The sequence below is a fragment of the Panicum hallii genome, chromosome 9 (assembly GCF_002211085.1).
Source record: "Panicum hallii strain FIL2 chromosome 9, PHallii_v3.1, whole genome shotgun sequence".
Lineage (NCBI taxonomy): Eukaryota > Viridiplantae > Streptophyta > Magnoliopsida > Poales > Poaceae > Panicum > Panicum hallii.
This window is the reverse complement of record NC_038050.1, coordinates 13,761,486-13,786,485: the sequence shown is the minus strand read 5'-3', so window position 1 is coordinate 13,786,485 and position 25,000 is coordinate 13,761,486. Positions and strand designations below refer to the sequence as shown.

At 45.6% G+C, this 25,000-nt stretch overlaps 5 protein-coding genes and 1 non-coding gene across 8 annotated transcripts; 5 read left to right on the top strand and 1 right to left on the bottom strand.

Moving 5' to 3' along the window:
- The first annotated feature begins 4,569 nt into the window (after positions 1–4,569).
- Positions 4,570–8,032, top strand: LOC112878294 (tetratricopeptide repeat protein 1). Its single transcript, XM_025942742.1, has 5 exons — positions 4,570–4,982; positions 5,939–6,118; positions 6,614–6,740; positions 6,888–7,001; positions 7,545–8,032. The coding sequence occupies exons 1-5, from the start codon at positions 4,752–4,754 to the stop codon at positions 7,658–7,660; spliced, it is 768 nt and encodes a 255-aa protein (XP_025798527.1). The 5' UTR covers positions 4,570–4,751; the 3' UTR covers positions 7,661–8,032.
- Positions 8,033–9,205: 1,173 nt separating this feature from the next.
- Positions 9,206–10,522, top strand: LOC112877469. Of its 2 annotated transcripts, XM_025941781.1 has the most exons (3): positions 9,206–9,613; positions 9,654–10,031; positions 10,162–10,481. In XM_025941781.1, the coding sequence occupies exons 1-3, from the start codon at positions 9,475–9,477 to the stop codon at positions 10,356–10,358; spliced, it is 714 nt and encodes a 237-aa protein (XP_025797566.1). In that variant the 5' UTR covers positions 9,206–9,474; the 3' UTR covers positions 10,359–10,481. The 2 variants fall into 2 exon arrangements, with proteins under 2 accessions (XP_025797566.1, XP_025797565.1); XM_025941780.1 differs by having other exon boundaries at positions 9,654–10,522.
- Positions 10,523–11,105: 583 nt separating this feature from the next.
- On the top strand, positions 11,106–15,251 carry LOC112872555 (nijmegen breakage syndrome 1 protein). 2 transcript variants are annotated; one of them, XM_025935587.1, is made up of 13 exons: positions 11,106–11,314; positions 11,430–11,483; positions 11,861–12,119; positions 12,334–12,422; positions 12,572–12,702; positions 12,976–13,022; positions 13,138–13,246; positions 13,326–13,412; positions 13,611–13,782; positions 13,917–14,380; positions 14,483–14,544; positions 14,626–14,728; positions 14,808–15,251. In XM_025935587.1, exons 1-13 carry the CDS (start codon positions 11,278–11,280, stop codon positions 14,865–14,867), a joined length of 1,674 nt encoding a protein of 557 aa, XP_025791372.1. In that variant the 5' UTR covers positions 11,106–11,277; the 3' UTR covers positions 14,868–15,251. The 2 variants fall into 2 exon arrangements, with proteins under 2 accessions (XP_025791372.1, XP_025791373.1); XM_025935588.1 differs by lacking the exon at positions 11,106–11,314 and having other exon boundaries at positions 11,436–11,483; positions 11,929–12,119.
- Positions 15,252–15,520: 269 nt separating this feature from the next.
- LOC112873535 (probable prefoldin subunit 5) lies at positions 15,521–18,020 on the bottom strand. The gene is made up of 4 exons (XM_025936522.1): positions 17,727–18,020; positions 17,511–17,614; positions 16,922–16,999; positions 15,521–15,939 (listed from the first exon to the last, which is right to left on the bottom strand). Exons 1-4 carry the CDS (start codon positions 17,905–17,907, stop codon positions 15,850–15,852), a joined length of 453 nt encoding a protein of 150 aa, XP_025792307.1. The 5' UTR covers positions 17,908–18,020; the 3' UTR covers positions 15,521–15,849.
- A 57-nt stretch (positions 18,021–18,077) lies between these two features.
- Positions 18,078–18,149, top strand: TRNAT-UGU. The gene has a single exon. It is a non-coding gene; the product is annotated as a tRNA-Thr (tRNA).
- A 2,454-nt stretch (positions 18,150–20,603) lies between these two features.
- On the top strand, positions 20,604–24,291 carry LOC112877448 (E3 ubiquitin-protein ligase RING1-like). The gene is made up of 2 exons (XM_025941760.1): positions 20,604–21,887; positions 24,191–24,291. The coding sequence occupies exon 1, from the start codon at positions 20,721–20,723 to the stop codon at positions 21,867–21,869; it is 1,149 nt and encodes a 382-aa protein (XP_025797545.1). The 5' UTR covers positions 20,604–20,720; the 3' UTR covers positions 21,870–21,887; positions 24,191–24,291.
- The last annotated feature ends 709 nt before the right edge of the window (positions 24,292–25,000 follow it).

Genomic DNA, 25,000 nt, shown 5'->3' with positions numbered 1-25,000 from the left:
TGCTTCTCATATCTTTTCCTTAATATTCAAACCAAGCAACCTAATTTATATTAGCCATGTTTAGAAAAAATATTAACGATAGCAACAAATAGACACTATGATACTGAAGTCCTAAAGAGCTTACCAGATAAGCAACTACGGCAGTTGAATCCTAAAGAGCACGGTGTTCCCACTTGATTGCGAAGAATTTCACAAAGCGTGCAAAAGAAATGATTGCTCAAGTGAAAGGAAAGAGAATTGTTGCAAGTGCTCGGGTGAGAACAACCAACGTTTCAGATAGTTTAAATTGTGAAATGAGTAAAAGGATGATGATCACGAGGAGGGCTAGGTGGTTGAACGGAGCCATATACCATGGCCATGGATGTGTGGATAGTGGTGAATTGGTGGTAAAATGGTAGATAAATTGGAGTCCGAGGAGGAGACGCCTGTGCACGCAGAAGTGGAAACGGAACATAGGGCCTGTTTGGGACACCCCGCCCCTCAGCTTCTGAACAAATTTAAGCCGCTCCCCAGCCAAACGCTCCGCTTCTTGAAGCGCTTCCCCCGCCAGCGCTTGCTGAAAGTGCATCTAGGTCTAATGACCTATTTTGGTGATTTATAACAACCTAAATGTGTATCTAATGTTTCAATTGAGAATAATGAACAGGGGTCAAAGAAACCAAAAAGGAGAAAAGAAGAAGAATCAATTCCGATGATTCGTTAAAATTGGAGAACGGTACCGGTTCAAGAAATGTGGTTCAAGCGAAGATAATTCTTTGTTTTATATTTTCTTGAGTCTAGATATACCGTACTATCAAGGGGGATGTGGAAAATGTGTGGTAGAACACAAATAAACCGAATCCGGAACCCATGCCTTGAACAGAAAAATGCAAACCCAAGTGGTCCTGGCGGACAGTCCGCCAGGACACTAAAAACAGCCTAACGGCTAGTTTTTAGTGAGGCTCTATATATACCCCTTCGACCCCAACGGGAAATCTCTCCAGCCCAACTGCATAAGCTGAGCCTCAAGCACATTCTAAGCACTCCAAAGCTCCCCAAAGTGAAACCCTAGCTTCTCCACTCCAAATCCTTGGTCTAGGGTTGGGTTTGAGCAAGATTCAAGCTTTCCCCAAGAAATTCACCTCTCTTGGGCATCTCTTGGCTCTCTCCATCGCTTTCCACATCTATTACTCTTGGAGCTTGGCTCTTAGACGGTTAGAGGTGCTCAAGAACAATCAACTCGTGGTGTGGTTGGATTGAGAAGTCTGTATTACCCTTATTGCTAGTGAAAAGCTCAAGTTTGACCTTTGTGGTTGCTTGAGAGAGGAAAGGGTTGAGAGGAACCCGGTCCTTTGTGGACTCCTCAACGGGGATGTAGAATCCTTGAGTGGATTCGAACCTCAGGTGAAAAATCTTGTGTCTCTTGTGTTTGATTACTTCACTTCATCACTTGCGCATTTGTTATACTTGCTTTTTGTACCTCCGTGTAGTATTCTTGCCCGATCTACTTGTATACCTATCTTGTGCTAGATTGCTTCCGCATTTAGTGTTCCTAAATTGTATTAGAGCATTTCTATTCAAATAGATTTTGTATACAAGTTTTAGTTTTCGAACGGTTACATTTCATACCCAAGACTGCCTAGCAGACATTGGAAGTGCCCAACGGACAGTCCCAGCGGACGGTCCGCCAGGCAGTCTCGGACTGAGTTCTTGTGTGCAGGTTTTAAGCAACCATCGCCTATTCACCCCCCTCTAGGCGTACTTTCACTTGCGAACCTCGTTCAGAAACGCGCGTTAACGAGCAGCGGGCGCGGACCAGCTTCTGCAGCTTATGCGGTCCACCCCCCCTGCGCCCCCCCCCGCGCCGCTCCCCCGCGCCGCCGCCCGCGCCGGCCCCTGTGCCGCTCCCCCGCGCCGGCCCCCGCGCCGCGCCCCGCGCCGGCGGCCCCTGCGCCGCTCCCCCACGCCGCCCCCGCGCCGCTCCCCCGCGCCGGTGTAAGCATCTAAGCCCTCAAGGTATGTTTCGGTGATTAATGATAATCATTATTATGACTAATGAATTTGTGCAGCTTAATAGATCATTATCGCTCATTTGGTCATATGTCAAAAGAGGCCCCTAATTTTCGTTATTCAAAAAAAGCGATCTCGGCATTCAACTCAATTATATGTCAAGACTAAGGATCTTTCTAGTCCTAAGTGTCATAAGGTTGAGAAGGACACTTAGGTTAGTATAGGTTTTATAGTTTTGTAGTGATCGCACTATTAAGAGGGGTTAAGGCTAAGTAACTTGAGTATGGACATGGTCATTTGAAAATGGATGCACACGATGGTCACTCAGGTTTCTAGAAGTTCAAAAAAGTGGTTCTCAACTCATATCTCAAGAATATTTGGATTTCATTCGAGACTCAAATCAGAAAAGGCAAAATCAGAAAAAATCTTTAACACCGGTTTAACCGACAATCTCAATTTTCTATACGTCGGTTAAACGAAGTCAGCAGAGTCTGGACAAGTCAATACACCGGTTAAACCGACGTGTTTGAATTTAACGTCGGTGCATTAGTCCAGAGTTGGTTTCTCCAAGGATTTCAAAAGTTGTACTCACCGGTTAAACCGACGACAGGTTTGAGTTAACGTTGGTGCAGTTGTCCAGAGACTTGGTTTTTCAGTTGATCAGTGGACAACTACACTCACCGGTTAAACCGATGATACGTCGGTTAATCTGCCCAAGTTGTAACGGCTAGTTTTCAGAAGGGGCAGTTTACATTCATCGGTTAAACCGACGATGACTATTGGAGGTACGTCGGATTAACCGGCGCTACGCAGTTTTCTGGCAGCTTTTCTCCAACGGCTCTATTCGTATGAGCTGCCTATATATACCCCTCCAATGGGTCATTTTGCTACTCTTGACACCAGGCAATATCCAAACACTCATACTATAGTCAAGAGCCACCTTGAGCTTCATCATTTCACATACTTGTTCATTCAATCAATCAAGAAGCAAGATTAAGGACTTGAGTAGAGAGAAGCTTGTGTGCATCCGTTCTTGGTGATCGGTTCTTACTCAAATGAAGGCCTTAGCTTGTTACTCTTGGTGATTGGCATCACCTAGGCGATCTTGGTGATCGAGGTGTTTCTCGTGGAGCTTGCCAAGGATTGTGGGAGCCCGGAGAAGAAGATTGTACGTGGCTTGATCTCCACCACGCCGGGATGGTGAACGGAGACTCTTAGTGAGCGCCCTCGTCTCGGTGACTTGGGAGGTGACAAGACTCTTTGTGAGTGTCACAACATGGATTAGGGGTGTGTGCCAACATATCGATACCACGGAAAAAAAATCCGGTCGTCTCTTGTCCACTCTCTTTATTCAAGCATTTTCTTTCATGCAATTTATTCATATGCTTGTCTTAGAGATCATTACTTTACTCTACCTTACTAGGCTTTACTTCTCTTTTTATCTTTCTTAGCTTGTGTAGGTAGCTTAGTTATCCGGTTGGTGAATTGGTGCCTTACAAGCATTGCATAGGTTAAGGTTGCTTTACTTTGTTTGAGAAATTAAAAAAGTCCCAATTCACCCTCCCTCTTGGTCCATCGATCCTTATAGCCGGCCCTTGCGCCGGCCCCTGCGCCGCTCCCCCGCGCCGGCCCCGCGCCGCCCCCCGCGCCGCTCCCCCGCGCCGGCCCCGCGCCGCCCCCCGCGCCGCTCCCCCGCGCCGGCCCCGCGCCGCTCCCCCGCGCCGGCCCCGCGCCGCCCCCCCCCCCCCCCGCGCCAGCGGCCCCGGCGCCGCTCCCCTGCACCGCCGGCCCCCGCGCCGCCCCTTGCGCCACTCCCCTGCGCTGGCCCCCTGCGCCGCTCCCCGCGCCGGCCCCCTCTGTATATTTGTGTTGTAAATTTGTGTTGATATTTGTGTATATTTGTGTTGTAAATTTGTGTATATTTGTGTTGATATATTTGTGTTGTTAATAATTCTATTGTTATTCTGTTGTAAAAATAAATAAATATATGTATATATATATATATATATGAACATAAGAAATATATGTATTCAGTAAACAGTCATTTCTCACTTCTGCCAGGATTTCAGCCTATTCAATAAGCAGTCTGCCAAACATTTAACTTCTGTGACCAGCTGCTTCTTTAATAAGCTGCTTCTCTGGCCAGCTAGCCACCAGCTGGCTTCTGAACAAGTTTCAGCTGTGCCAAACAGGGTCATAGTAAGAGTGACTTGTCATAGTGTTGTTTTTAGATGAATTGATGAGCCTGCCCTCCTAATTCTGATTAACTTCTGGCAATTTGGATGCTCATATGACTGGAAGAAAAGTTCAAAAGTCACGAACTCACATCACCTAAGTATTGTAAATCCCTGCTAGTTACATGTATATTGGTTTTTCAAATCTCATTTACATGAAGACCAAAATAACCGTCTAAAAAGCTCACTGGTTCTTGTCAGCCAAGTCCACCGTATGCAATCGTGCAAAGGCCATTAACAAACAAAGGAGATGGTACTGTCTCGTGTATCCCACATGTCAGCGCCATCGGGGTTATCTTGTCCCACCTCCAGAAGCCTCCAAACTTCCATCCTACACCAAAGTTCCAGAAGCGCATCACCTAAAAGCAAAAAAAGGAAAAAAAAAGGAGGGCAGAATCCCAAAAGCGCATAAACCCCGCAGCCCCACGCCGACGCGATTCGATCGATCGGGTCCTTCTCCGCGGCGCACGCCTTCGGAACGACTCCTCGAGAGAGAGTTTGAATCCACCGTCGCGTCGAGGGGAAGAGATGGTGCTGATCGAGCTGGAGCCGGAGCGGGAGCCCGAGAAGGCGGCGCGCCCCTCCCCGCCGGTTCCCGAGGAGCCGGCGGCCGCCGGGGAGGCGGCGCGGGCCTCGTCGCCGCCGGCGCTCGGGGAGCAGGCGGGGGCCGCGGCCGGCGGGGAGGCGCCGAGGGCGGAGCAAGAGGAGGAGGAGGAGGAGGCCTTCGAGGACGCGCTCACCGACGAGCAGCTGCGGGAGGTAGCGCCCCCCCCCCCCCCCCGCCCCAATCTTAGCTTTCCCCTCTTCCGTTTGCAAAGCGCTGCGCTCAAATCTTGAATTCAGTTGCTAGCTGCTTGAAATTGTCGTTCTAGTTTAACCGATTGCCTGATTCGTGCGTTGACGTGCGGAGTAGCGGATTTGTCCATTGGTAGTCAGGTTGGGTACTGTAGATTTTTTTGAAACACGGGTATCGGATTTATCCCTCAATTGCTGCCCCCATTTGTTGTCAACAACTGGAAGATGGTGCTATCTTTAGTTCCCAGTGTCTGGATAGCTATGATCTTCATGTCTTACATTGACGGTACCCCTAATTATCTATTTTGGTATGTCCTTTTGATTTCCTTGCCAGGAAGGTATACGTTACTGCCTTCATTCATATATGCTATTACAATGGTTGAACCTATTGTCATGTTCAGTTCTCAGAATGCAAGTGGTCTGTAGGTTTGTTTCGTGTTTTGGTTACACACTTGTACCATAGCTTTTATAGGAGATACTGATTGGTTGTTTGTTTGGTTACAAGTACAAACTGAAGGCGATAAAGGCTAACTATCTGATTTGTTGTTTGGTTATGCATATGCTTGTTTGTGATGCAAAAACTGATGTGTCTGGCACTATGTACAACTTGTCCTCGGAACTTTGCTTGCCATGCTACGTTTACATAACTATACATTTGCACATAACAATAACTCAAATCTTGTGTCCCGCATATGCAAAAGTAGGTGGGAGTGACTAAAACCAAATGTGGTGTTTCAGAATATTATTAGGCTAGCAGTAACTTCCTGCACATGGATAAATAGCGAGTTGATTCATTATCATGTTGCAGCATTTATGATCCTACTGGTTGGATCTGATTATATTCTGCAAGTTACTAGCATTAGTTATGCTGGAGATACTTATTGCACTCTGATACATGATTAATCTTTGCACTTGCTTAGAAAGCTAGAAACCAAGCAAATGATGCAAAAGCAGAAGGAAACAAGCTTTTTGGTGCTGGACAATATGAGGAAGCATTATCTCAATATGAAATTGCTTTGCAAATTGCTGCTGAGCTGGAATCTGCCGAGGATATACGCTCCGCGTGCTATTCAAATCGTGCTGTATGCTTCTTGAAATTGGTGAGATGTTTTTCTGATTGGACCATAACTTTGATGTACGTAGAAAAATATTCATATTATTTTGTGGCTTAATACTGTTGTGAAAGTCCAGTACTGTCACTGTAGCTATGTATTTTTCATGAATATGGTGCTCTAGCTCTACTACCACTACTTATCCCATTAGCTCTTCGTTTTAACTCTTTTTAACCTACAGCGGACTTTTCCTTGCACTCCTGTGTAAATTTGCTAAGAAACACTTTTAGAACATATGCTGTCTGGACCTGCTAGAGTAGAGCATGTGTACCTGGTGTTTAGTAGTTAAGTTTATATTCGATGTTGCTCCTATGTTTCTAAAATGTTGTGCTTAATTAGTGTAATTTTTCAAATGTTTTGTGCTCTTGACCTTAATCTTTTATTTATTTACTTGGATCAGCACATCTGTTGAATAAATTCAATTTTTATCTCGTCACAAGCTTATCCCTAGCTGACTTTTGTGTTACTAACTTGTGTTGTTAGGGAAAACATGACGAGACGATTAAAGAATGCACAAAAGCACTTGAGCTCAATCCATCGTACATGAAAGCCTTGCTCCGGAGAGCAGAAGCGCACGAAAAGCTTGAGCACTATGATGAAGCTATTGCTGGTTATACCCCACCCCGCCCCACCCCCCAAAACCCCCAAACAACCACCACCATAATATGTTTTATTATGTCTATTTCGCATCGTTTATTTTCACATAAACATGCATCACTTCTGGTTCTGATTGCTGTCAATTTATTACTGTTCACAGATATGAAAAAGGTTATTGAATTGGATCCTTCAAATCAACAAGCCACAAGGTCACTGCTCCGGCTTGAGCCCCTGGCAGCTGAGAAAAGGGAAAAGATGAAGGAAGAAATGATTGGTAAAATGCTGCCTTTTTTCTCAAGTATTCCGTCCGTCCCAAATTACAATTCGTTTTGGCTTTATTAGATACATAGTTTTTGCTATGTATCTAGACATAGTGTACATCTAGGTGGATAGCAAAATATATGTATTTAGAAAAGCCAAAACGAATTGTAATTTGGGTGGAGGTAGTATTTCAAAATAGGATTATTGGCATCTAATTGCGGAAAGTTGTAGGCATCTTTTATTTAAAATGTTTTATCTTGTTATGCTTGGTAGTTTCAGCAGTTCATACAAATCTAATCAGTGTCTACTTTCCAGAACAGTCTGGGATGAAATCATTAGGATGTAGTATGTGGAAGGAACATGCCAAAGCTTTTTATTGCTCATACAACTTCCACTGAACCAAATGATTGCTTAGTGTCCTACCGTCATCAGGATTTGCTCATATTGTATTGATAATCTCGTGTGCTGTTGTGCATAGTGATCAAGTAGCGTACATGTTTCCATCAGTGCATCAGTTTCCTTAATGCTACTAAAGGACCCATGTTATCTGATGCAGGAAAGTTGAAAGATCTGGGGAATTCTGTGCTGGGGCGCTTCGGAATGAGTGTTGACAATTTCAAAGCTGTCAAAGATCCAAACACAGGTTCCTACTCCATTCAATTCCAGAAGTAACAATGGTGAAGAAATACACAGATGAATATCGCTGGGAGGCATATTTCAGTTAATGGACTCACTGGACTCTTCGCTGTAATTGTCCGAGGCACTTCTGCATCACATATATGGTCCATGTTCATATAGAATCTTGCACATCGATCTGAACATGAGCGATCCTTGAATCTCTTGTTTGCACGTTCGAGATGATTTCCCCCTTCCGCGTCATCCAGCAAGGCTCGGTGCACCTTGGTTCGATGGTACTTTCCTCTTCCGTGCTTAGAACCCGGGGGAATGCGAACTTGTATGATAATCACTTTTAACTTTTGGTATTTTCCTCGATACAAAAGTCGCTTGAGATGGAAACGAGAAGTGCTTCGCTGTTGCGAAATATTTCTGCTCTTCCCCACCTACAATGTTGTAGCTGTCCCTTATCCGTTGAACTGCATCTGCATATTATTCAAACTAGCTAGTCCATGGCGTTATGTGGTTCGTGGCAAGTGGCCCAACCTGATGCATGTTCTTCATTGGCTTGGTGATACCAAACGAGTCTAGAAAAGCAACTCAGTCTGCAGAGGCTGCATCTTGCACATCAACAACGTGACGAACAAGATTGCATTGCCCGGTACGACCGCCGTGCCGATCGATCTGTCGTTCTCTCCTACGGAAGCAACGCGCCCAAGACTTGGAGGCCAAGGAAGGAAAACAGGTCGCGTAGCAGCAGCGATTCCCGGCGCTGCAGCGCCCCCTGCCGTTCGGCAGCCCTGCCGCCTCGTCACGTCCAAGTCCAATCACCAGCCCCGCCCGGTCAAATTTGCATTTCATCCGCGTCTTTTCGTGTGCCGCCACCTGCTCCCGGCCGCAGACCCGCGCCACCGGTGCGGCACCGGGTTCTTCCGCCGCCCCGTGCAGGACCCGGTGAAACGGTGGCGGTGTGGCGGTACACCCCGGCCCCAACACTAGGGTCTCTTTGGAGGGAGGCAGATAGAGGGCGCCGGGCACCGTCGCACCGAAGCCGAAGGCGGACGTCAAGGTGGTGGAGGTTGTTGCAGAGGCAGGCGCCAAGGTAGCGGGTGGCGGGCGTGGAGGCAGGCGCGGCCCAAGACCGACGTGGAGGCAGCTCGCGACGGGGGTGGTCGCAGAGGCAGGTGCGGATGCGGCTTGCAACGGGCCCGGAGCAGCACGATCGTGGCGGGCAGATGGAGGACGGCGACGAGTATGGGAGGTTGGGAGGATGCGGTTCGAGGGAGGTGAACGACCGTGGTAGAAGAAAGAATAAGGTGGAGAGAGAAGAGAAGGAAGGAAAATAAATAAGAAGAATGAAAAATAAAAGAATAAAGGTATTATGGTTATTTTATATTTTTATGTATTTTAACATCTAGATGAACTTATTTTGCCAAATATTTTTTAAAATAACTTTAGTTTCACCGGATAAGTCGGAGCCGTTTTTAAAAAGAGCCGCAGCCTTAGCAAACGGACTCCAACAATCGCGAATAATACATGTAATGACAGGAGTAGTATGTGCTGCTCGTTGAGCGCAGGGTGCCCGACAATGCCAACGGCGGAGGTGACCCTTGACCGGCCCATCGCGCTGACCGGAAGAGCATTCGTCGTGTGGCTGCCCTAGATAGCTGCCTACCCGAACTGCTCGTTCGAGGAGTCCACTGGTGCCGGCGCAGAAGCTAGGACAGCACCCCACCCGAGCAAGGTCCCCGAAAGAACCAACGGGGCGCACAGACCAGGGACTCGAAAAGCCGCGGGAACCAAGGCCCGAAGAGGGGTGCGCACCGCACTGCACCCCGTGCCCGTGCGGGCGGGCCGGCGCGGCGCCCGACATGACCCGCGCGATTTCCAACGTCCACACAAGCCGCGCCGTGCTGCAGCGGCAGGCAGAAGCAGCCGCGCGCAGCCCGGCCGCGGGCAGGGCCAGGTCGAGCCGTTGTCAAATCAAATCAATCTCACCGCTCTGCGGCAGTCGAGATCACATCAATCCATCTGTGCGCCGCCCGTGGGTGTGGGTGGGTGGGCTCGCGGTGGCTGCGCGCGCGCGGCGTCCCCAGCCAGCCTCCTCCGTCTTTAAAGCTGCTGCCGCTGCGCCTCCCGGCCGGCCGTCCTCTCTGCTCCGGTGGGCGCGCGGCGATGGCGTCGGCGGGCTGGGCGTGGGTGGCGGAGGTGGCGGGCGAGGAGCTGGCCAAGCTGGAGGCGGCGCACCCGGGCCGCTTCGGCCCGCTCAAGGCCGAGCTGGAGCGCCTCGTCGCCGACCCCGGCCTGGACGCGGCCGCGTTCCCTTCGCTCGCCTCGTTGCGCGCCGCCGCCGCCACCGACGACGACGGCACCGCTCCCGCCTCGTCCCAGCCTGCTCCTTTCCCCGAGGGCCTCATCTGCACCCAAGGTCCGTCCTCCAGCTGCCTCCGTCCACATGCCACGCCCCGCCTCCTGTCCCGTGTCATTGCCCGATCGAGCAGTCGCGGTCGCTTGCACCCTCGCTCACCACGCGAGGTCCTGCTTGAACATTTTTGCAGAGTCCTCGACCCGGAAGAGGAAGCCGCCGGCCGGAGGCGCCGTGCGGGAGCGGGAGGAGGGGAAGCGGAGGCGGCGGACGGGCACGCCGCCGGGAGGGACGAAGGACAGGGCGGAGTTGGCCATCGAGCGCGCCGAGCGCTGCCTCGAGAGGATCCGCGCCATCAAGCGGGGCTTGCTCGCCGCTTGGATTCACTGACCGAATCCAAATCATGCAGGGGCGGATAAAGATGGCAGGGGAGATGGAAAGCCAGGGCGATGGAAGGGGAATCAACTAATCAAGTCAGCTTCATCGATCGAGACTCGGGGAGAGTCTTTTGTTGTAAATGGTTTGCTTTTGCTAATGGGAAACTAGGAAAGTATGCCCCATTTTGTTCATGGAAAAGTTGGTTCTTCTTGACGATTTTCTTGGGCGACTTCTGACTTACCATTAACACGTCGGTGCTAAGCTGAACCGCAAATATTAAAGCAAGTTATATGCCTCATTCCAATTCCCAACTGCTAGTGTTGCTCCACCGATGCACTGAACCGATCTATTTCCCATTCATCGTGATGCCAATTGGGAATGGGTTCAAATCACTCCATCAAATGGGCATCACTGTCTTCAGCGCGGAGATCTTCCTCCTGTAACCATGCCAGCAAGGGTGAACTCGAGCAGCCGGGAAAAATGAATTGGCGAGGAGTTTTTTTTTTCTTTTGAGAAAATTTGCAGGGAGTTTTCCCCAAGGTAGAATTTCGAATCCACTTTAGTGGAGCCTACGAAAATGGATCAGAAAAGGGCGAGCTAAACTGAAAGAAAGGAAATTATCACTTTGGGCCTCTGCTAACTTAGCTGGGCCCGAAAATCAATATGGCCCGGGCCCTGTTGGGCAGTTGGGCCTTCACTTGAGCCAACGGGGAACACAATAAGTTGCATCCAAACTTTCCGTATTCGCTGCAGCCGATACAGCGTTTAGGCGACACAGTTCCGCCCAAGGCGTTGCTCCGACGGCCGCCGCGGCGTCGGAAGCACCGACGAGCGCCAGCCGCCTGCCTCCCCCGCTTCCCGCGGCGGGCCTGGAAGGAATCCCCGAGAAGGAGTTGGGGGGAGTGTCCGGTGGAGGAAGCGGGAGGAAGGGATGGTCTGGGCGCTGACCCCCGTCGACACAGTGCGCGGTGCGCCGCCTCTCCTGTCGAAATACCTATCGCCTGCCGATTTCGCGGTGTTTTTTTTTTTTGTGAGTTTGGGTCGATCGATGACTTGGTGAATGTTTGTTGTTGCGTTTCGCAGGGACGCAGAAGCATTACATCTTCGCTGCCGGGACGTACAAGGTCGGCCGCAAAGGTGCCCCCTTGGACCTCACCCCCTTTGCGTTTCTTATGCGGTTTCTTGCAGTTCGTTGGTGTGGCGATGTGCTAGTTCCTGTTTGCGATTGGTGTGTCGCGTTTCACTAAACAGAGATTAGACCATCAGAAAAAAAAACTAAACGGAGATTAGGCATGGTGTTTTGGCTCCTCGTATTAAAATGGCAATGTGAACTAGGAAGAGGTTTATGAATTTATGTTTGCTACTTATTGAATAAGCAATGGTGAAGAACAAGCATCCTTGTTTTATGGTTTTATGACAGTGTATCTTATCTTCAATTCATGCCTTACCTAGTAAACAGAACAGTATAGAGATCTCAACCATAGATTGATGTTGTTGGTAACTTTTCACTACAGATTGTGATGTCATTGTTCAAGCTGACACATCTATATCCCGTGTCCATGCGGAGATTGCAATTGAAAAGATGGTTGCCTGGGATCCGCATTCTGGTGCACCTGCGAGTCCATCCTATGTTCGTGTAGTCGACCGATCGAAGTATGGCACATTTGTCAACAAAGTACATGGAACCCAGGGCAGTCGTCTACATAAAGATGAAGATGTAATGCTTACTGATGGGGATATTGTGACTTTTGGAACTGGGAATGCAACCTTCAGGTGAGCTCAAGTCAAAATGTGCTATACATCTTCAAATCCCTTCACTTCTTACACATTTTTTGGTTATAATATGTTGTTATCCATAAGAACACCTTATCAATACATGGTGTTGTCTTAGGCATTTTGGTTAACTCATATGTATCCTTGTGATCCTTTGCTGTGAAAGTTGAATGCATCAGTTGTACTAATTTCCATTTTTTTATCTTCCTGACAGGTTGTCATTTGTCCCCATAGTGGCCTTTTTTCATGGCAGGAAGTCAGCGCGAATAGATCCATCATTGCATGCAGTCATGACATCTATTGGTTAGTGGTAATCAACACTTCCATTCTGTAATAGAAGCACTGTTGGTTCATTATCAAGCATATAATTTTTACTTCATGAATATTGCTACAGTCGCTGACACATGGTTATCTTGCACACTAATGATGACCACCATTTTTCTTTTTGTAAGGTGCATACGCTACTCGTAAGTGGAGTGATGAATGTACACATGTTCTTGCTGACGAATCATGTTCATTGACACCCAAGCTCCTCGATGCAGTTATGGGAAAGAAGCAGATTGTGTTGGGAGAGTGGTTTAAGGTACTTGCTTTCTCCTATGGCCATACTTCCTATATGCTCCAGCTCCAGTTTTTTTTCCTAAAAGAAGATCAGTTAATTGTTATTTTCCATGTGGATGGACTTATGTGAACTAGCTGGTTGCACGACAAAAAGAATCATGATCATACAGATGATCCTGAAGAGATCATGGGTTTTGATTGTTGAAGATTGAACACCTAGTTAACTTGTGCCATATAAACCATTCTTATATTGCATATCTCAAGCTTAGTTTTGTACTATTTTTTATCTGTTCAGGCAATGGCTGAAAAGAACATACACACAGAAATCCCTTCTTGTACACAGTAAGTTGTGGGCAACCCTCCGACACTTGATAATATAGTTTGTGTGTATCCTTGTATCATGTTTATGCTTGCTCTATGATCATAGACCAAGTGTTATTGTTGGAACTTGATCCAGATACATTCCAAACTTGACTCTTGATGGGACAGTAATCAAGATGGTGGAGATCAACCTCATTCAGAATTGTCTAGCAGGCTATGCTTTTATCCTAGGGCCATCCGATAAGGTGCTGTCCGGTTCTTTTTCTGTTGAAAGAAAAAAATATCTTAGGCACTTTATTGTTGGCTAATTCTATTCAAGTGCAGTATCAATTTGGTGAGAAACTCCATGGATTACTGGAAGCAACTGGAGCAAAATATCTCCACATTGACGAATTTTGTGCAAACAGCCAGGTAAGTGCTGGTGAAACCATGTTATGATTGTTGTCTTTAGAAAATATGAGATGTGTAATCTGTTTTCTCCAGCAGGCTTGTAGCAAAAACTAAAGTTTTCCCTGCTGGTCTATGCCAGCAGAATTTTGCATGAGTTATTCTAGTTGATTGCTACATTGCTTTTGGTGCCACAACCAATTTCTACCTTATCATTGACAGGACTCAGTAGCTGGAGATACTGATCAACAAATTCTTGTGGTTCCTGCAAGATATCCTTTAGAGTTCAGTAAGATACGTGGGCTATTTCCGTTGTCAAAGATCAGTGATGTTAAGCTATTTGCTGCTATATTGTCTGGCCGCTTGGAAGCAACTGCTATTGAACCACCTGCTTGTAAGTATTAATAGAACAAATCCACTCACTGCTATTCTCTTTTTCTTTACCTTCACACTAGCATCTTTGATGCCTTTCCCTGCATCATATCAAGATTATAAATTCAAATGTTCTCTTAATTCTGTTTCTGACAGTCATTGTTACATCCTCGAATTCAACGGATGAAACTATTGTGGAGGATTCTGATGTTGAAATGGAGACTGCAACTTCTAATCCTACTGGTGCTGCTAACAAGTCTCAAAATCGCTTTGAGAATATCTCTGATGATGAAAAGGAAATCACAAATATAACCAATGAAGTTGCTGTAGCTGTCAGTGGAACAAAGGCTAATGTTATTCAACCAAATGACCAACTGAAAGTTGAAGCTTCAAAGCTAGATGTTAAGGTCATAGAGAAAACAGCAGTATATAGATCCAAAGCTAGAGATGAGGATGTTCGTGTTATAAGCAAGGTGCCGAAGGATGAGAATTTGGACATCAGAAGGGATGGGGCTTGTGATGTAATATTTAGTCAGGATCTGGTTGTCAAAAAACCCCCTCGATCAGCTGGTGCTGCATCAACTGAAGTTGGAGGTGTTAACTTCAAACGCTTTAGAAAGGTATATATCATGCAAATGTAACATTTTCTCATGTAGTCCTTTTTGGCGTAAACAACTTAATGTGGCCATGTTTACTTCTGGGCCTCTGACCTTTTACTTCAGAGGGAAACAGTGTCCGGAAACAGCTTCAAGGACCTTGTTCTATTTGCACGAGATCCATACAGGCAAGAGCCAGAAAGACTTCCATTGAATTTTGAAGGTTATTAGGCATGAAACTCTGATTAGCTTTTTTTTTCTTTCTGCAGAGAATCTGACTATGATGGGGGCACAATGACTGATTTCATGCGTGAGGAGAAGCAGCGGAAACAAATGGAAGCCATTGCAGAGGACCTCTTCAACAACGCAAAGGTGCATGCCTCTACCTTGTGCGTACTCCATAAGCTTGTCGTGTGCATACTTTAACCTCGTGATAACTATGGAATTTCAGTCAAAGAAACGGGCAGCTGCTGGCAGTTCAATTCACTCCCTACTTACTGGCCGCAGATGAGAGCCTGCAGGAGAAGATCACCAGTATATGTATATGTGCTCCGCTTGACTCTTCGTTCAGAGGTGGGAGGCCTAGATAACTGCATGCTCAATTGCTCATTTCCTAACCAGATGACAGTTATCCTGTTGCACCTTCGGTTCTCCACTTCCATTGAAGATTTCTGGAAGTGCGAGAAACCCGCTTCAGGGCTCCTTTTTGATCTGTGAGAGAAGCCGGCTTAGTGTTGTAAGCATAGGAAGGCTGTGTTTAGATATGAATTGTACCTGGGCACGTTCGCTGATATTGGAAAGGGCTGTTAGAAATGGATCGTGTTGTCTCCGAGGGCTAGTTTCCTGCTGTGATTTTGACATTACATGTTTTCTCAGTTCAGTTTTTATTTGATCACATGGATGACCTTTGGCTGAATGTTGAGTGACTAGTCGACGTGTTTGATGTTGCCGTTTAAAAAAAAAAGAAAGCAAAGAAAACCTGCAGCTTTCTTTGGCGCGGCTGGACTGTACTGCTTTCTTGCATCAGAGAGCAAAACACGAAGAGGAGCACTCTCTTGTGCACAGCTTCACTATTTAAAATCATCTCAGACATTAAGTAAATTTCGTAGAACCACAGATTATTTGCACACCAGCCTCCTGTCAGCCAAACCCATGAAGGTTCGATGGACAACAACAAAAACCAAATTAACCATTGAGGTGCGAGAAACATAACACTGATGACCATAAGCATTGGCTTCAGTGTGTGACCAAAAAAATACAATCTACACAGCAAGTTCAACGCTAACTTCAAAATTACTCGACTCTTGTTCAGGACCAACTTCAAAATAACTTGATGATGTTTGATGTGGCCCGTTGGTTCAGCAAATTTTCTGTGGCCCGTAGCCTTGCACACATGACAAAAGTAGCTATCGTTTCCCTGTGCTTCCCTAATGCTACAACCTAAACCATCCATTCATCCAACAAGGCGGAGACAAGACATGCATCCGGAGCTCTCATGAACTTGGGCCAGGCGATGCTTGCCTCAGCTTGGCTTGTAGCAGGAGACCCATCTCATCTGCTATGGCTTTCTTTTTCGTAGTCACCTACACCAAAAGTATGTCCAACTTCTTAATATCAGCTATAAGCAATGCCTCATTAACTCAAATTATATCACACACGCACCATACTGAGCTTTTTGGTGCAATCCTGTCTCAAGGACAGATGATAAGTTGAGCGAATGGGGATCTAGCAGTTGAGTAAAATGTATTTGTGTGTCCATAAGACAAAAAGATGACCGTACAAAAAGAAGATAACTCATCCAGCTACTGTTTCAGAAAACAATCCAGTTTATAGCCTGTTTATCTCTTGTCAAAAGTTCTCTTAGCAAGACACAAGAACCATACTGCCAGGAACTAGTTGAGTTCAAAATGCACAGGATGGCATTGCCTAAAATTGTGGCTGAGTAGCAGAAAAGCCTTCGACATCAATTTGTACCGACTTCAAGTTTATATACAACTCTGAACCATGGTTGAATACATTTCATGCAGTATGCTTCATAATTGACCTAACTAGGTACTAAAGTACATAACAACATAATGTTAACATATAAAAATGATTCAAAAGCATTGGCAATTTTCGACAGTAAAATAAGGACACATTGGAGGGATGATAATTGCTTATACAATATAAATTACACAATGAAATAGAATGACCAGTTGTGTTAGGCACTGAAATTCCAACTAGCTATCAAGCTTGGTGAAAATACTAGTTCTTAGATAACCTAGCATACTATGGGTATGTCCAGAAAAGTCACAGCAAAAAATCAGAGGATATATAGGATGTACGCGAGGTAGCTAGAACTTTTAAGAATAAAAAATTTCCTCCGAATCTCATGTCAAAATTATTTTATAGAAAAGAAACTAGAATTATTCGTCCAAATTAGTCTTGTGGATGTCAATACAATTAGTACTGTTTATCAATAATGAGTAACCCATGCAGTAAACACAAAACAAAGCATTTGCTCCTCCAGGTAGGAAGAAATAGCAATGTATACAAGAGCAGAGCAATCAAGCAAGTACTACATACCTCAACCAGTTCATCAAAATTTGACTTCAATAAATTAATTTTCCTTTCACAGTATTCTTTCCCTTGAGCCATGGTTTTCTGCACAGCAAACAAATGGAGCATTTGAGTACACATACTGTTTAACTAGGGTAATGCATAACTTCACTTGGTTGAAATAGGTTTAAAATAAAATGACCTACAAGCATGCATTGTACAATTACTCTGGAGCAAATTGAACCATTCTTCCACTAGAAAGGCAAAAACTGAATCATGAGACATCACTGGACCTACAAGGCTAGTAGTTGTAGATTCCCCATCAGAAAGGCTGAGAGAAACAGTATTGCGCTACACAGCAACTGACCTTTTCCTTACGCAATTATCAACATTCAGGTTCAACATGACGATGTGATGCCAAATAATCAGCCATCGTGGATATGAGGATATCAGAATGCCACCCCACCCGTGTTGAAACTAAATGCTTTTGGTACAATCGAAGAAGCTTTAGTGGTTCAAATCTGTATACTGATCTAGATAACAAACTTTATACTAAAGTAAAGCACATGCTTGCAGCTGAACTGGTCCGCCCGACAATTGCAACAAGCGAGGTTACCTCGATGAAGTAACCAGTGCCGACGTCGACGAGGACCTTCTCGGCGTCGTCGAGCGAGCCGGGCACGTAGAGCGACGCCGTGAGCGGCACAAGCATCTTCTTCCCTGCACACCCACCACCGGAAGAAAGGGTTAGCCACCAATCGACGCTGGAAGGACGGGGAAACGGAGCGCGCGACGCGGGGAAGGAACGGCGATTGGAGGAGTGGATACGCACCGTGGGGGCGGAGGGATAGGTCCTGCAGCGCGGCAGAGGCGCTCTCGAGGCGGGTGGCGGCTGTGCGGATCTTGTTGAGGCTGTCCTGGAGGAGGTTGACCTCCAGATCCGTCTGCTCCTTGAGCCCCTTGAGCTGCTCCACGCTCAGCTTGTCCAGTTCGATCCGTCCCGGGGTCGCCATGGCTCGCGCCTTGCTAGTTAGGCTTGTCACGGCGGTGCCAGGGAGGAGAGGCGGCGGAGGGAGGAGTGACGAAGGAACCGCGGGCGGCGGGCAATTGTAGAATGTAGGGTAGTAGGCAGTAGCCCACAGCACTAGCTCGATAGCAATAAATAAAATTTAAAACAGCGATTGCCCCTATAGCTCAGTGGTAGAGCGTCAGTCTTGTAAACTGAAGGTCTGTAGTTCGATCCTGCATGGGGGCAATTTTTAAATTTTTTTATCTTTTCAAATGGATTTGCTAACCATTTTGTTTCATTTTTTGTTTATTCTATTCAAATAGATGACTTGCTAAACATTTTGTTATTTTTTCCCCTTCTGCAGACACGATTTTTTTCTTTTCAATTGACGACTTCCTAACTAAATTATTTTGTTTCCCTTTTCTGACACATTTCAAACACACTTGCGCCAATTTTTAAATTTTTTTATCTTTTCAAATGGATTTGCTAACCATTTTGTTTCATTTTTTGTTTATTCTATTCAAATAGATGACTTGCTAAACATTTTGTTATTTTTTCCCCTTCTGCAGACACGATTTTTTTCTTTTCAATTGACGACTTCCTAACTAAATTATTTTGTTTCCCTTTTCTGACACATTTCAAACACACTTGCGCCACCTGGCATTGATATTTTCTATTATTATTTTGGGATGATAATATTTTTTGGTATCACAAACATTTTTCATTAAACGTGATATATTAACCTATATATGGCCCCCAACTTGTGCACACGAAGGATCACAGTGTTTGAAAATAAAGTCTTCTATATCCAAACGGGCTCCCTCACTCCTCTCAATCATTTATCTCCACAATGATCCCTCTGATACGGTCACCTAGAGGAACGGTTAATAGGAGCATTTTCTATTAACTGAATATGAAAGCAAGGTTGGAGTTTTCGCTAGGAACCAAAAGTTTTGATGATCGAACTTAGATCGTGTGTACAATCATAATCTCGTAGCCTTACAAAGTGCAAAGTAGAAACAAAACTTCATGTGTGCTATCCTGGTATGAACTCAAGGCTGCAACTACTAACATGTAATATTTACTAACCTATTATGTGCACCATAACTACTAGCTATATATAGTTATTGCCAATGGCCATTCACTTTTTCGTAAACCTATCATATGTATTTATAGTCCCTTAATTTATTTATCGTCAATCAATAAAACCCACAATATAGTATATAGACAAAACTAGATGGGAGCCTCGCAATCATACCATTATAGCACAAAACTAGATGGGTAGCTTTTTATTTAATAATTCCGGTTTCCTTTTTCTGCCTGGATAAAGGATAGAAGTCGAAGCTCCACCTTCTCTTCCTTGTATTTCATTTTATTGGACAATATCAGTAAATTATGGTTGTAGTTGTCATATTTTATCAGTACCAAAATAGAGGTGAGATTTGATATATTTGTCTCAACCTATTTCTATTTCCCCTCCTTCCTTGGGTTCGTCTCTAAGTTTTACCATGCCGCCTCTTTCCTTAGCATCACCCTCTATACCACAAATGCTGTTGGACCTATTCATGCTACTATGCATCCAATCTTTTGTATTGGTGCACCTACACATACCCATCCATCTGGATACAGAAACCTAGCAACCTCAGGATGTACCATGCCACTATCACCCATCTAGTTTTTCATGTTCAGCCCACATCATATATGGTGATTATTGAGTATCAAAGTTGTATCTATTATTTTTGCTTGGGCATTTTATAATCTAGTGAAGCTGGGTTTCAAAGATGACTAGCCTCATCAATGTTCAATCACCACTGCAACGTATTTTTATTGTCAACGTCATCAATAAACACGCGTAGAGCTTGCGGATACATCTTTGGACGTGTGTTCACTAGTATGAAGGTGTCGTGCATGTATGTGCCACGAGTAAATCAACATCCCTTTCAGTTTCCTATTCATATCAACAATTTTCACCCAACAAACACTAGAGCGCAATAATAAGGGCAAAAGTAAAGTGCCCCTAAGAGTGTTGTATTTTAAAAGAATATCTAATTAATTGGACTAAAAGGATCCGTGGTGCACCTAAGGAGCACTAATTGATATCTCTATATAAGAAATATTACTCTTGCTCGTTCGGATTATATTCCCAAATAAAATTTTTTATTTTAACCATTATTTTAATAAGATATCTGGCGTGCACGTGCTGCATGGATACCAAATACAGCATACCCCCTAACTTACATAAGGATTAAGAAGATATACATAAGAGCTACACCGCCCAAGATTATAATCCATTGAATCACAAATGTAAAGTTGCATGTGTGAACATGCACAATCATACTCTGCAATCTCAACGCTAAAAGAGCCTTTTGTTGGAAATTCATTCAATTCTTCAAAAGGATCAAGTTCATAAGTCATAACATACAATTTTTCACTCCCGTGAATTATACGGTGCTATTATTTTGTTGACGAGTTCTACTACGTTGCACCGAAGAAGGACAGTTCCAGTACGTTCTGATCACAAGAGTTTAGATATCGTATAGAAAATAGTGACGGTTTCGGTCCAGACTGCGACTGCCGTGTTCTACCCCAAGTGCAATACCGCGAGCGCCGAGCACCGTGTCCTCCCCTGATCCCGTGCCCCGACGCTTCGTATAATAAATAAATATAAATCCGGAGGAAATCGTTCCCCACAAAACACAGCACTGGAAAATCGATGACCTAAATTCCATCCATATAGCGAGCGAGCGAGCGAGAGAGAGAGAGAGAGGAAAAAGAAAAATCCCAATCCCCGCCGCCGCGAGATCGCCGGGCGCCGCCATGTCTACTCCAGCCGCCGCCTACTTCGCCGCCGCCGCGCGCAAGCAGTACTTCTGCTACCAATGCAACCGCACCGTCCTCATCGCGGCCTCCGCCGCCGCCGCCGGGGAGCTCTCCTGCCCCGACTGCCACGGCGACTTCCTCGAGGAGGTCACCGTCCCGGCCCCCACCTTCATCCCGCTCCCCTTCCCCTTCCCCTTCGCCTCCACCACGATCCCCGCCGCCAGCACCGCCCCAGCCCCAGCCGCCGGCTCCGGCGGGTCCCCTTCCCTCTCGTCCTCGTCCTCCTCCGCCGCAACCTCCCCGTCCCAGCCCAACGACATCTCCTCCATCCTCAACACCTTCCTCGGACTCGGCGAGCAATCCGGCAGGGTCGGCGGTGGCGTGCGCTCCGCCGCCGGCACGGCGACCCCCGAGAACGAGGCCGAGCCCTTCGACCCGGTCATGTTCTTCCAGAATTACCTCCATAGCCTCATGGAGGGAGGGGCCAACATCCAGGTCCTCCTCGACGACGCCAGCCTCAGCCTCGGCCCGGGCCTCGGCCGCGCCGGCGGGGCAAGCTTCGGGGACTACTTCGTTGGCCCGGGCCTTGAGCAACTCATCGAGCAGCTCGCCGAGAACGACCCTAACCGCTATGGCACACCGCCGGCTGCCAAGTCGGCCCTATCCGCTCTCCCCGATGTCGTCGTGACTCACGCAATGGTTGCCGCGGCGGAGGGTGCTGAGTGTGCGGTGTGCAAGGATGATTTCTCTCCTGGGGAGGTGGCTAAGCAGATGCCCTGCAAGCACATCTACCACGCCGACTGCATCGTGCCCTGGCTGGAGCTTCACAACTCGTGCCCTATCTGTCGTTTTGAGCTCCCCACTGATGATCCAGATTATGAGGGGCGGAAGGCCTCTAATCCGCAGCCGCCGCCTGTTGGAATTGCTGCGGTTGCGTCTGGGAGCTCTACTGCTGCTGATGAAGGGATGGAGGAGAGGGAGGAGAATGCTAGGGTGGTTGAGAGGAGGTTCAATGTGTCGCTGCCGTGGCCGTTCAGTGGATTGGGAGGGCAAACATCACAGCAGGAAGGGAACAATGGGGGCAGTGGTAGCAACTCTCAGGGCAGTGGATCGCAAGATGGAGGCGCGCCCAGCAGCAAGAATTGAGCACAAATCAACCTGGAGGTATTTGCATAGTCAAACACTGCTACTGTCACTGGCTATAGTTTTTCAAAGTGGAACCTGTTTAGTACTATTTATTCTCGCATCTAAATCCTATTTATTTGTTCTAAATTTTTACAGTTGAACTACTGTTTTCTTCTTAACCATAGTGGAAGGAAGGAAATGCCCAAATTTAGTGAAAATGTGGTAAAATGCTATGACATTTGTCTATCCTAAAATAACATTAAACTTATGGAAGTCTTTAGAAACACGGATAGAGCAGGAAATGGTGAAGAAGCAATAGTACATTTGAATATTCATATCCAATTTTGAAGTGTACCTTTGATGTAGTGGCTAGTGACCTTCCAGTGTCATGCAGAAACAGTGGCCTATGCTTGTTCACTGTTCAGACTCTTATTAAGTTTCTTTTTCTCACAAAAAATAAAGAGAACTCGATGCTTGGATTATGCTTCCAGTGAGAAAGCGAATTTATACCTGTAGAGGTTGTTGGTTCAGTTGAAACCCCTTCTTGAGAAATCCCTGATTCCTATTGTAAACGAAGTGGTAGAACAGTAGATGGTATTACTGTATGACCCTTAATGCATTAATTGCCTTAGTGATCTTGTTAACTTCTTTGTGCTTATGATCCTGATCCTACAATTGTACATATTAAATGGAACATTGTCTTAATGTTTTGCTGAATATTCACTTACATTGTTTATCACATGATTAGGGATAAATTCTTTATTTGAAGCAGAAGAAAATTCAGGAATTTAACACAACCTATGCTTCCAACTGTCTCGTGTAAACTACGTTACATCGATATGTGATGTGTCTCTTCCTATAAAGGCCCTCTATTTTCTCATAGGAAAAGCCTTTTTGATTACACACAATAACTTCAGGTGGTACATCTAGCATAACTGTAGAGATCAGTTTTCCTTTTTGGAAGATATGATTTGTGGACGAATAAGCTTGCCATCAGCATGATTGCATTTTAACTTTAACTTCTAGACCAAAATATCTCTACAACAGTAAGTGTTGTTTCATACTTTTGGCATGCTCTTCTGGTAATCATATGTCTATATAGCTAACTTCTTTTTGTAGTTATTAGCCATCCTGTGGGTTTTGATAGATTCTACGTCCAAGTTTTCCCCTTCTATCTCTTAGCATGATTTCTGGAATATTTCAAGATGCGAGTATCATTTCTAGTATCTGGAAGACTAGGAGGACGAACAAAACCAGCATATTAGAAAATGCCCCCTTTATCTCAGAAAGGGTAACCGAATAATCATATAAGTTTTTGCATGTGATTTGTTTGCACGACATGGTTTATGCAGATGTCTTTCTCAGTTTAGGTCTTATTCACAATTGGCTACCTACATGGTTCCCATGGATTCTATGAGTTATGGCGACTATGATCAGCCTTTTTGGTTTACTTGTTGCATAATTAGTTAATTACACAATATATTAAAGGTACAGATGATGGGTTATTGAAGTGCTCAGCTGTCCATACTTTTCTTTGTGTCCTTCCTCAACCCTGGTAACAAATGTCAATTCATTAACATTGATTGGATGCATGGGTCCATTGCAACAAAAACGTTCATACCACTGTATTGTTCCTTGGGAATGCATAGCTGGTTTTTCTAATTGAATCCTGGGGTGCTTCTAGTTTATTTTGTATTAATTTTTAGTTTGCCTTTTTTTATGGCCTGATGGTTGATTCAGAAATAAGGTCAATCAGCAGAACCATTTAGCTTGGAGTAGCTTTGTTCAGCATTTTTATAATCACTTAACCACCTTGCACACATCTAGTCAATCACATACCATAGGATTTTTCCTCTTTTGAGTCATTTTTTGATGTCTTTAGTGTATATCTAATGAAAACAGAGGTCTATGCACATAATCCTTAACACTAGTTATAAGGTCACGTCTTTGGCAGTGAAATTCATAATTTTCTTGGGCAGTTGGGCACGTGATATTGTAAAATAGAAAGTGTGGTATTTTCTGTAGGACAGTGACGTGAACAGGTGATGGAATACTTCTGCTAGAATAGACATTATTTAAAGAACCACTTGCTCTAATGAAGTTTCTAAACTGTCTCAGGAACATGCTAGATCTTTCTGTGTACATATGGTTCAATTTCAACCTGTTGGATCTTCTTCTTGTTTTCCTTACATGCAACACCTTTGTTTGCTTGTGCAATGACTCACATTGCCTCGTTTCTTCTTCGCGTCTCAATCCATTCCTGTTTTTGTGGTTTCTTTTTCTCTAACACCTGATTTTGTGGTTTCTACCAGCAAGTAATAACAGATTCTTCTATCTTGCAGGTTCACCTCTTGGTGATCCATTCAAAAGTCTGCAGTGTTGCCGTGACTATACCCACAGACATGAAAGAACCAAACGAATTTACAGTCTGTTTGCTATGGAACAATGCGGTCGTTCTAGTTGTGTCCTCGGGGTTCGTTAGGTCATGTACACCCCCCCCCCCCCCCCCCCCCCCGCAGCAGAATTTGCGCGTTGAGAACTTTTATGTGCAGATTTGTTGATTGGCCCCGCTTTATTAAACGTGAATACCAGATCTATCTTAACCCGTGGGAATGTGCCGAAAATAACGTGCCGTGGAGAGCAAAGTCGCCAGACATGCTATGCCTGGCGTGCGATCTGTATGTACGCCCTCCACTGCATCTGCCATTCTCCGTGCTATGGACGGCTGCGCCCGCGCACTGTGAGTGGGTTCCTTGCCTTCTTGTGGTCTCTGGTGCACATCTGAATTCCGGAATCAATGTGAGATCAGGGACGCTTGCGTGATGGTTAGCAAGTGTAGCGCTGGTACTGTCGTGCTGCCCATAGCTCTGTCGCGAAGGGCGCCGGAGCCCCGCAGATCCCACGTTGGATCCGTCCCAGCCTGCACGGTGCACGCACAAACGAACCATTACAATATTCAGACTTGCGAACCATTACGATAAGAAGGGGCTATTTGGATTTAGGGATTAATTAATTTTTTAATCCGGGTCGTATCGGATATTTGATGCAACTAGAGTGATTAAATATAAACTAATTATAAAATTAATTGCAGAAATGAGACTAATTTACGAGATAAATCTAATAAGCTTAATTAATTTATCATTAGCGCATGC

Coding starts and splice junctions, on each gene's coding strand:
- LOC112877448 (XM_025941760.1), top strand. CDS start 20,721: ATGTCTACTCCAGCCGCCGCCTACTTCGCCGCCGCCGCGCGCAAGCAG.
- LOC112873535 (XM_025936522.1), bottom strand. CDS start 17,907: ATGGCGACCCCGGGACGGATCGAACTGGACAAGCTGAGCGTGGAGCAG. Junction 17,000..17,510: donor GCACTGGTTACTTCATCGAG/GTAACCTCGCTT, acceptor TTTGCTGTGCAG/AAAACCATGGCTCAAGGGAA. Junction 15,940..16,921: donor ATTTTGATGAACTGGTTGAG/GTATGTAGTACT, acceptor CTTTTGGTGTAG/GTGACTACGAAAAAGAAAGC.
- LOC112878294 (XM_025942742.1), top strand. CDS start 4,752: ATGGTGCTGATCGAGCTGGAGCCGGAGCGGGAGCCCGAGAAGGCGGCG. Junction 6,741..6,887: donor CTATGATGAAGCTATTGCTG/GTTATACCCCAC, acceptor TACTGTTCACAG/ATATGAAAAAGGTTATTGAA. Junction 7,002..7,544: donor GATGAAGGAAGAAATGATTG/GTAAAATGCTGC, acceptor TATCTGATGCAG/GAAAGTTGAAAGATCTGGGG.
- LOC112872555 (XM_025935587.1), top strand. CDS start 11,278: ATGGTCTGGGCGCTGACCCCCGTCGACACAGTGCGCG. Junction 13,413..13,610: donor AATTTTGTGCAAACAGCCAG/GTAAGTGCTGGT, acceptor TATCATTGACAG/GACTCAGTAGCTGGAGATAC. Junction 14,381..14,482: donor ACTTCAAACGCTTTAGAAAG/GTATATATCATG, acceptor CTTTTACTTCAG/AGGGAAACAGTGTCCGGAAA.
- LOC112877469 (XM_025941780.1), top strand. CDS start 9,475: ATGACCCGCGCGATTTCCAACGTCCACACAAGCCGCGCCGTGCTGCAG. Junction 9,614..9,653: donor AATCTCACCGCTCTGCGGCA/GTCGAGATCACA, acceptor CCGCCCGTGGGT/GTGGGTGGGTGGGCTCGCGG.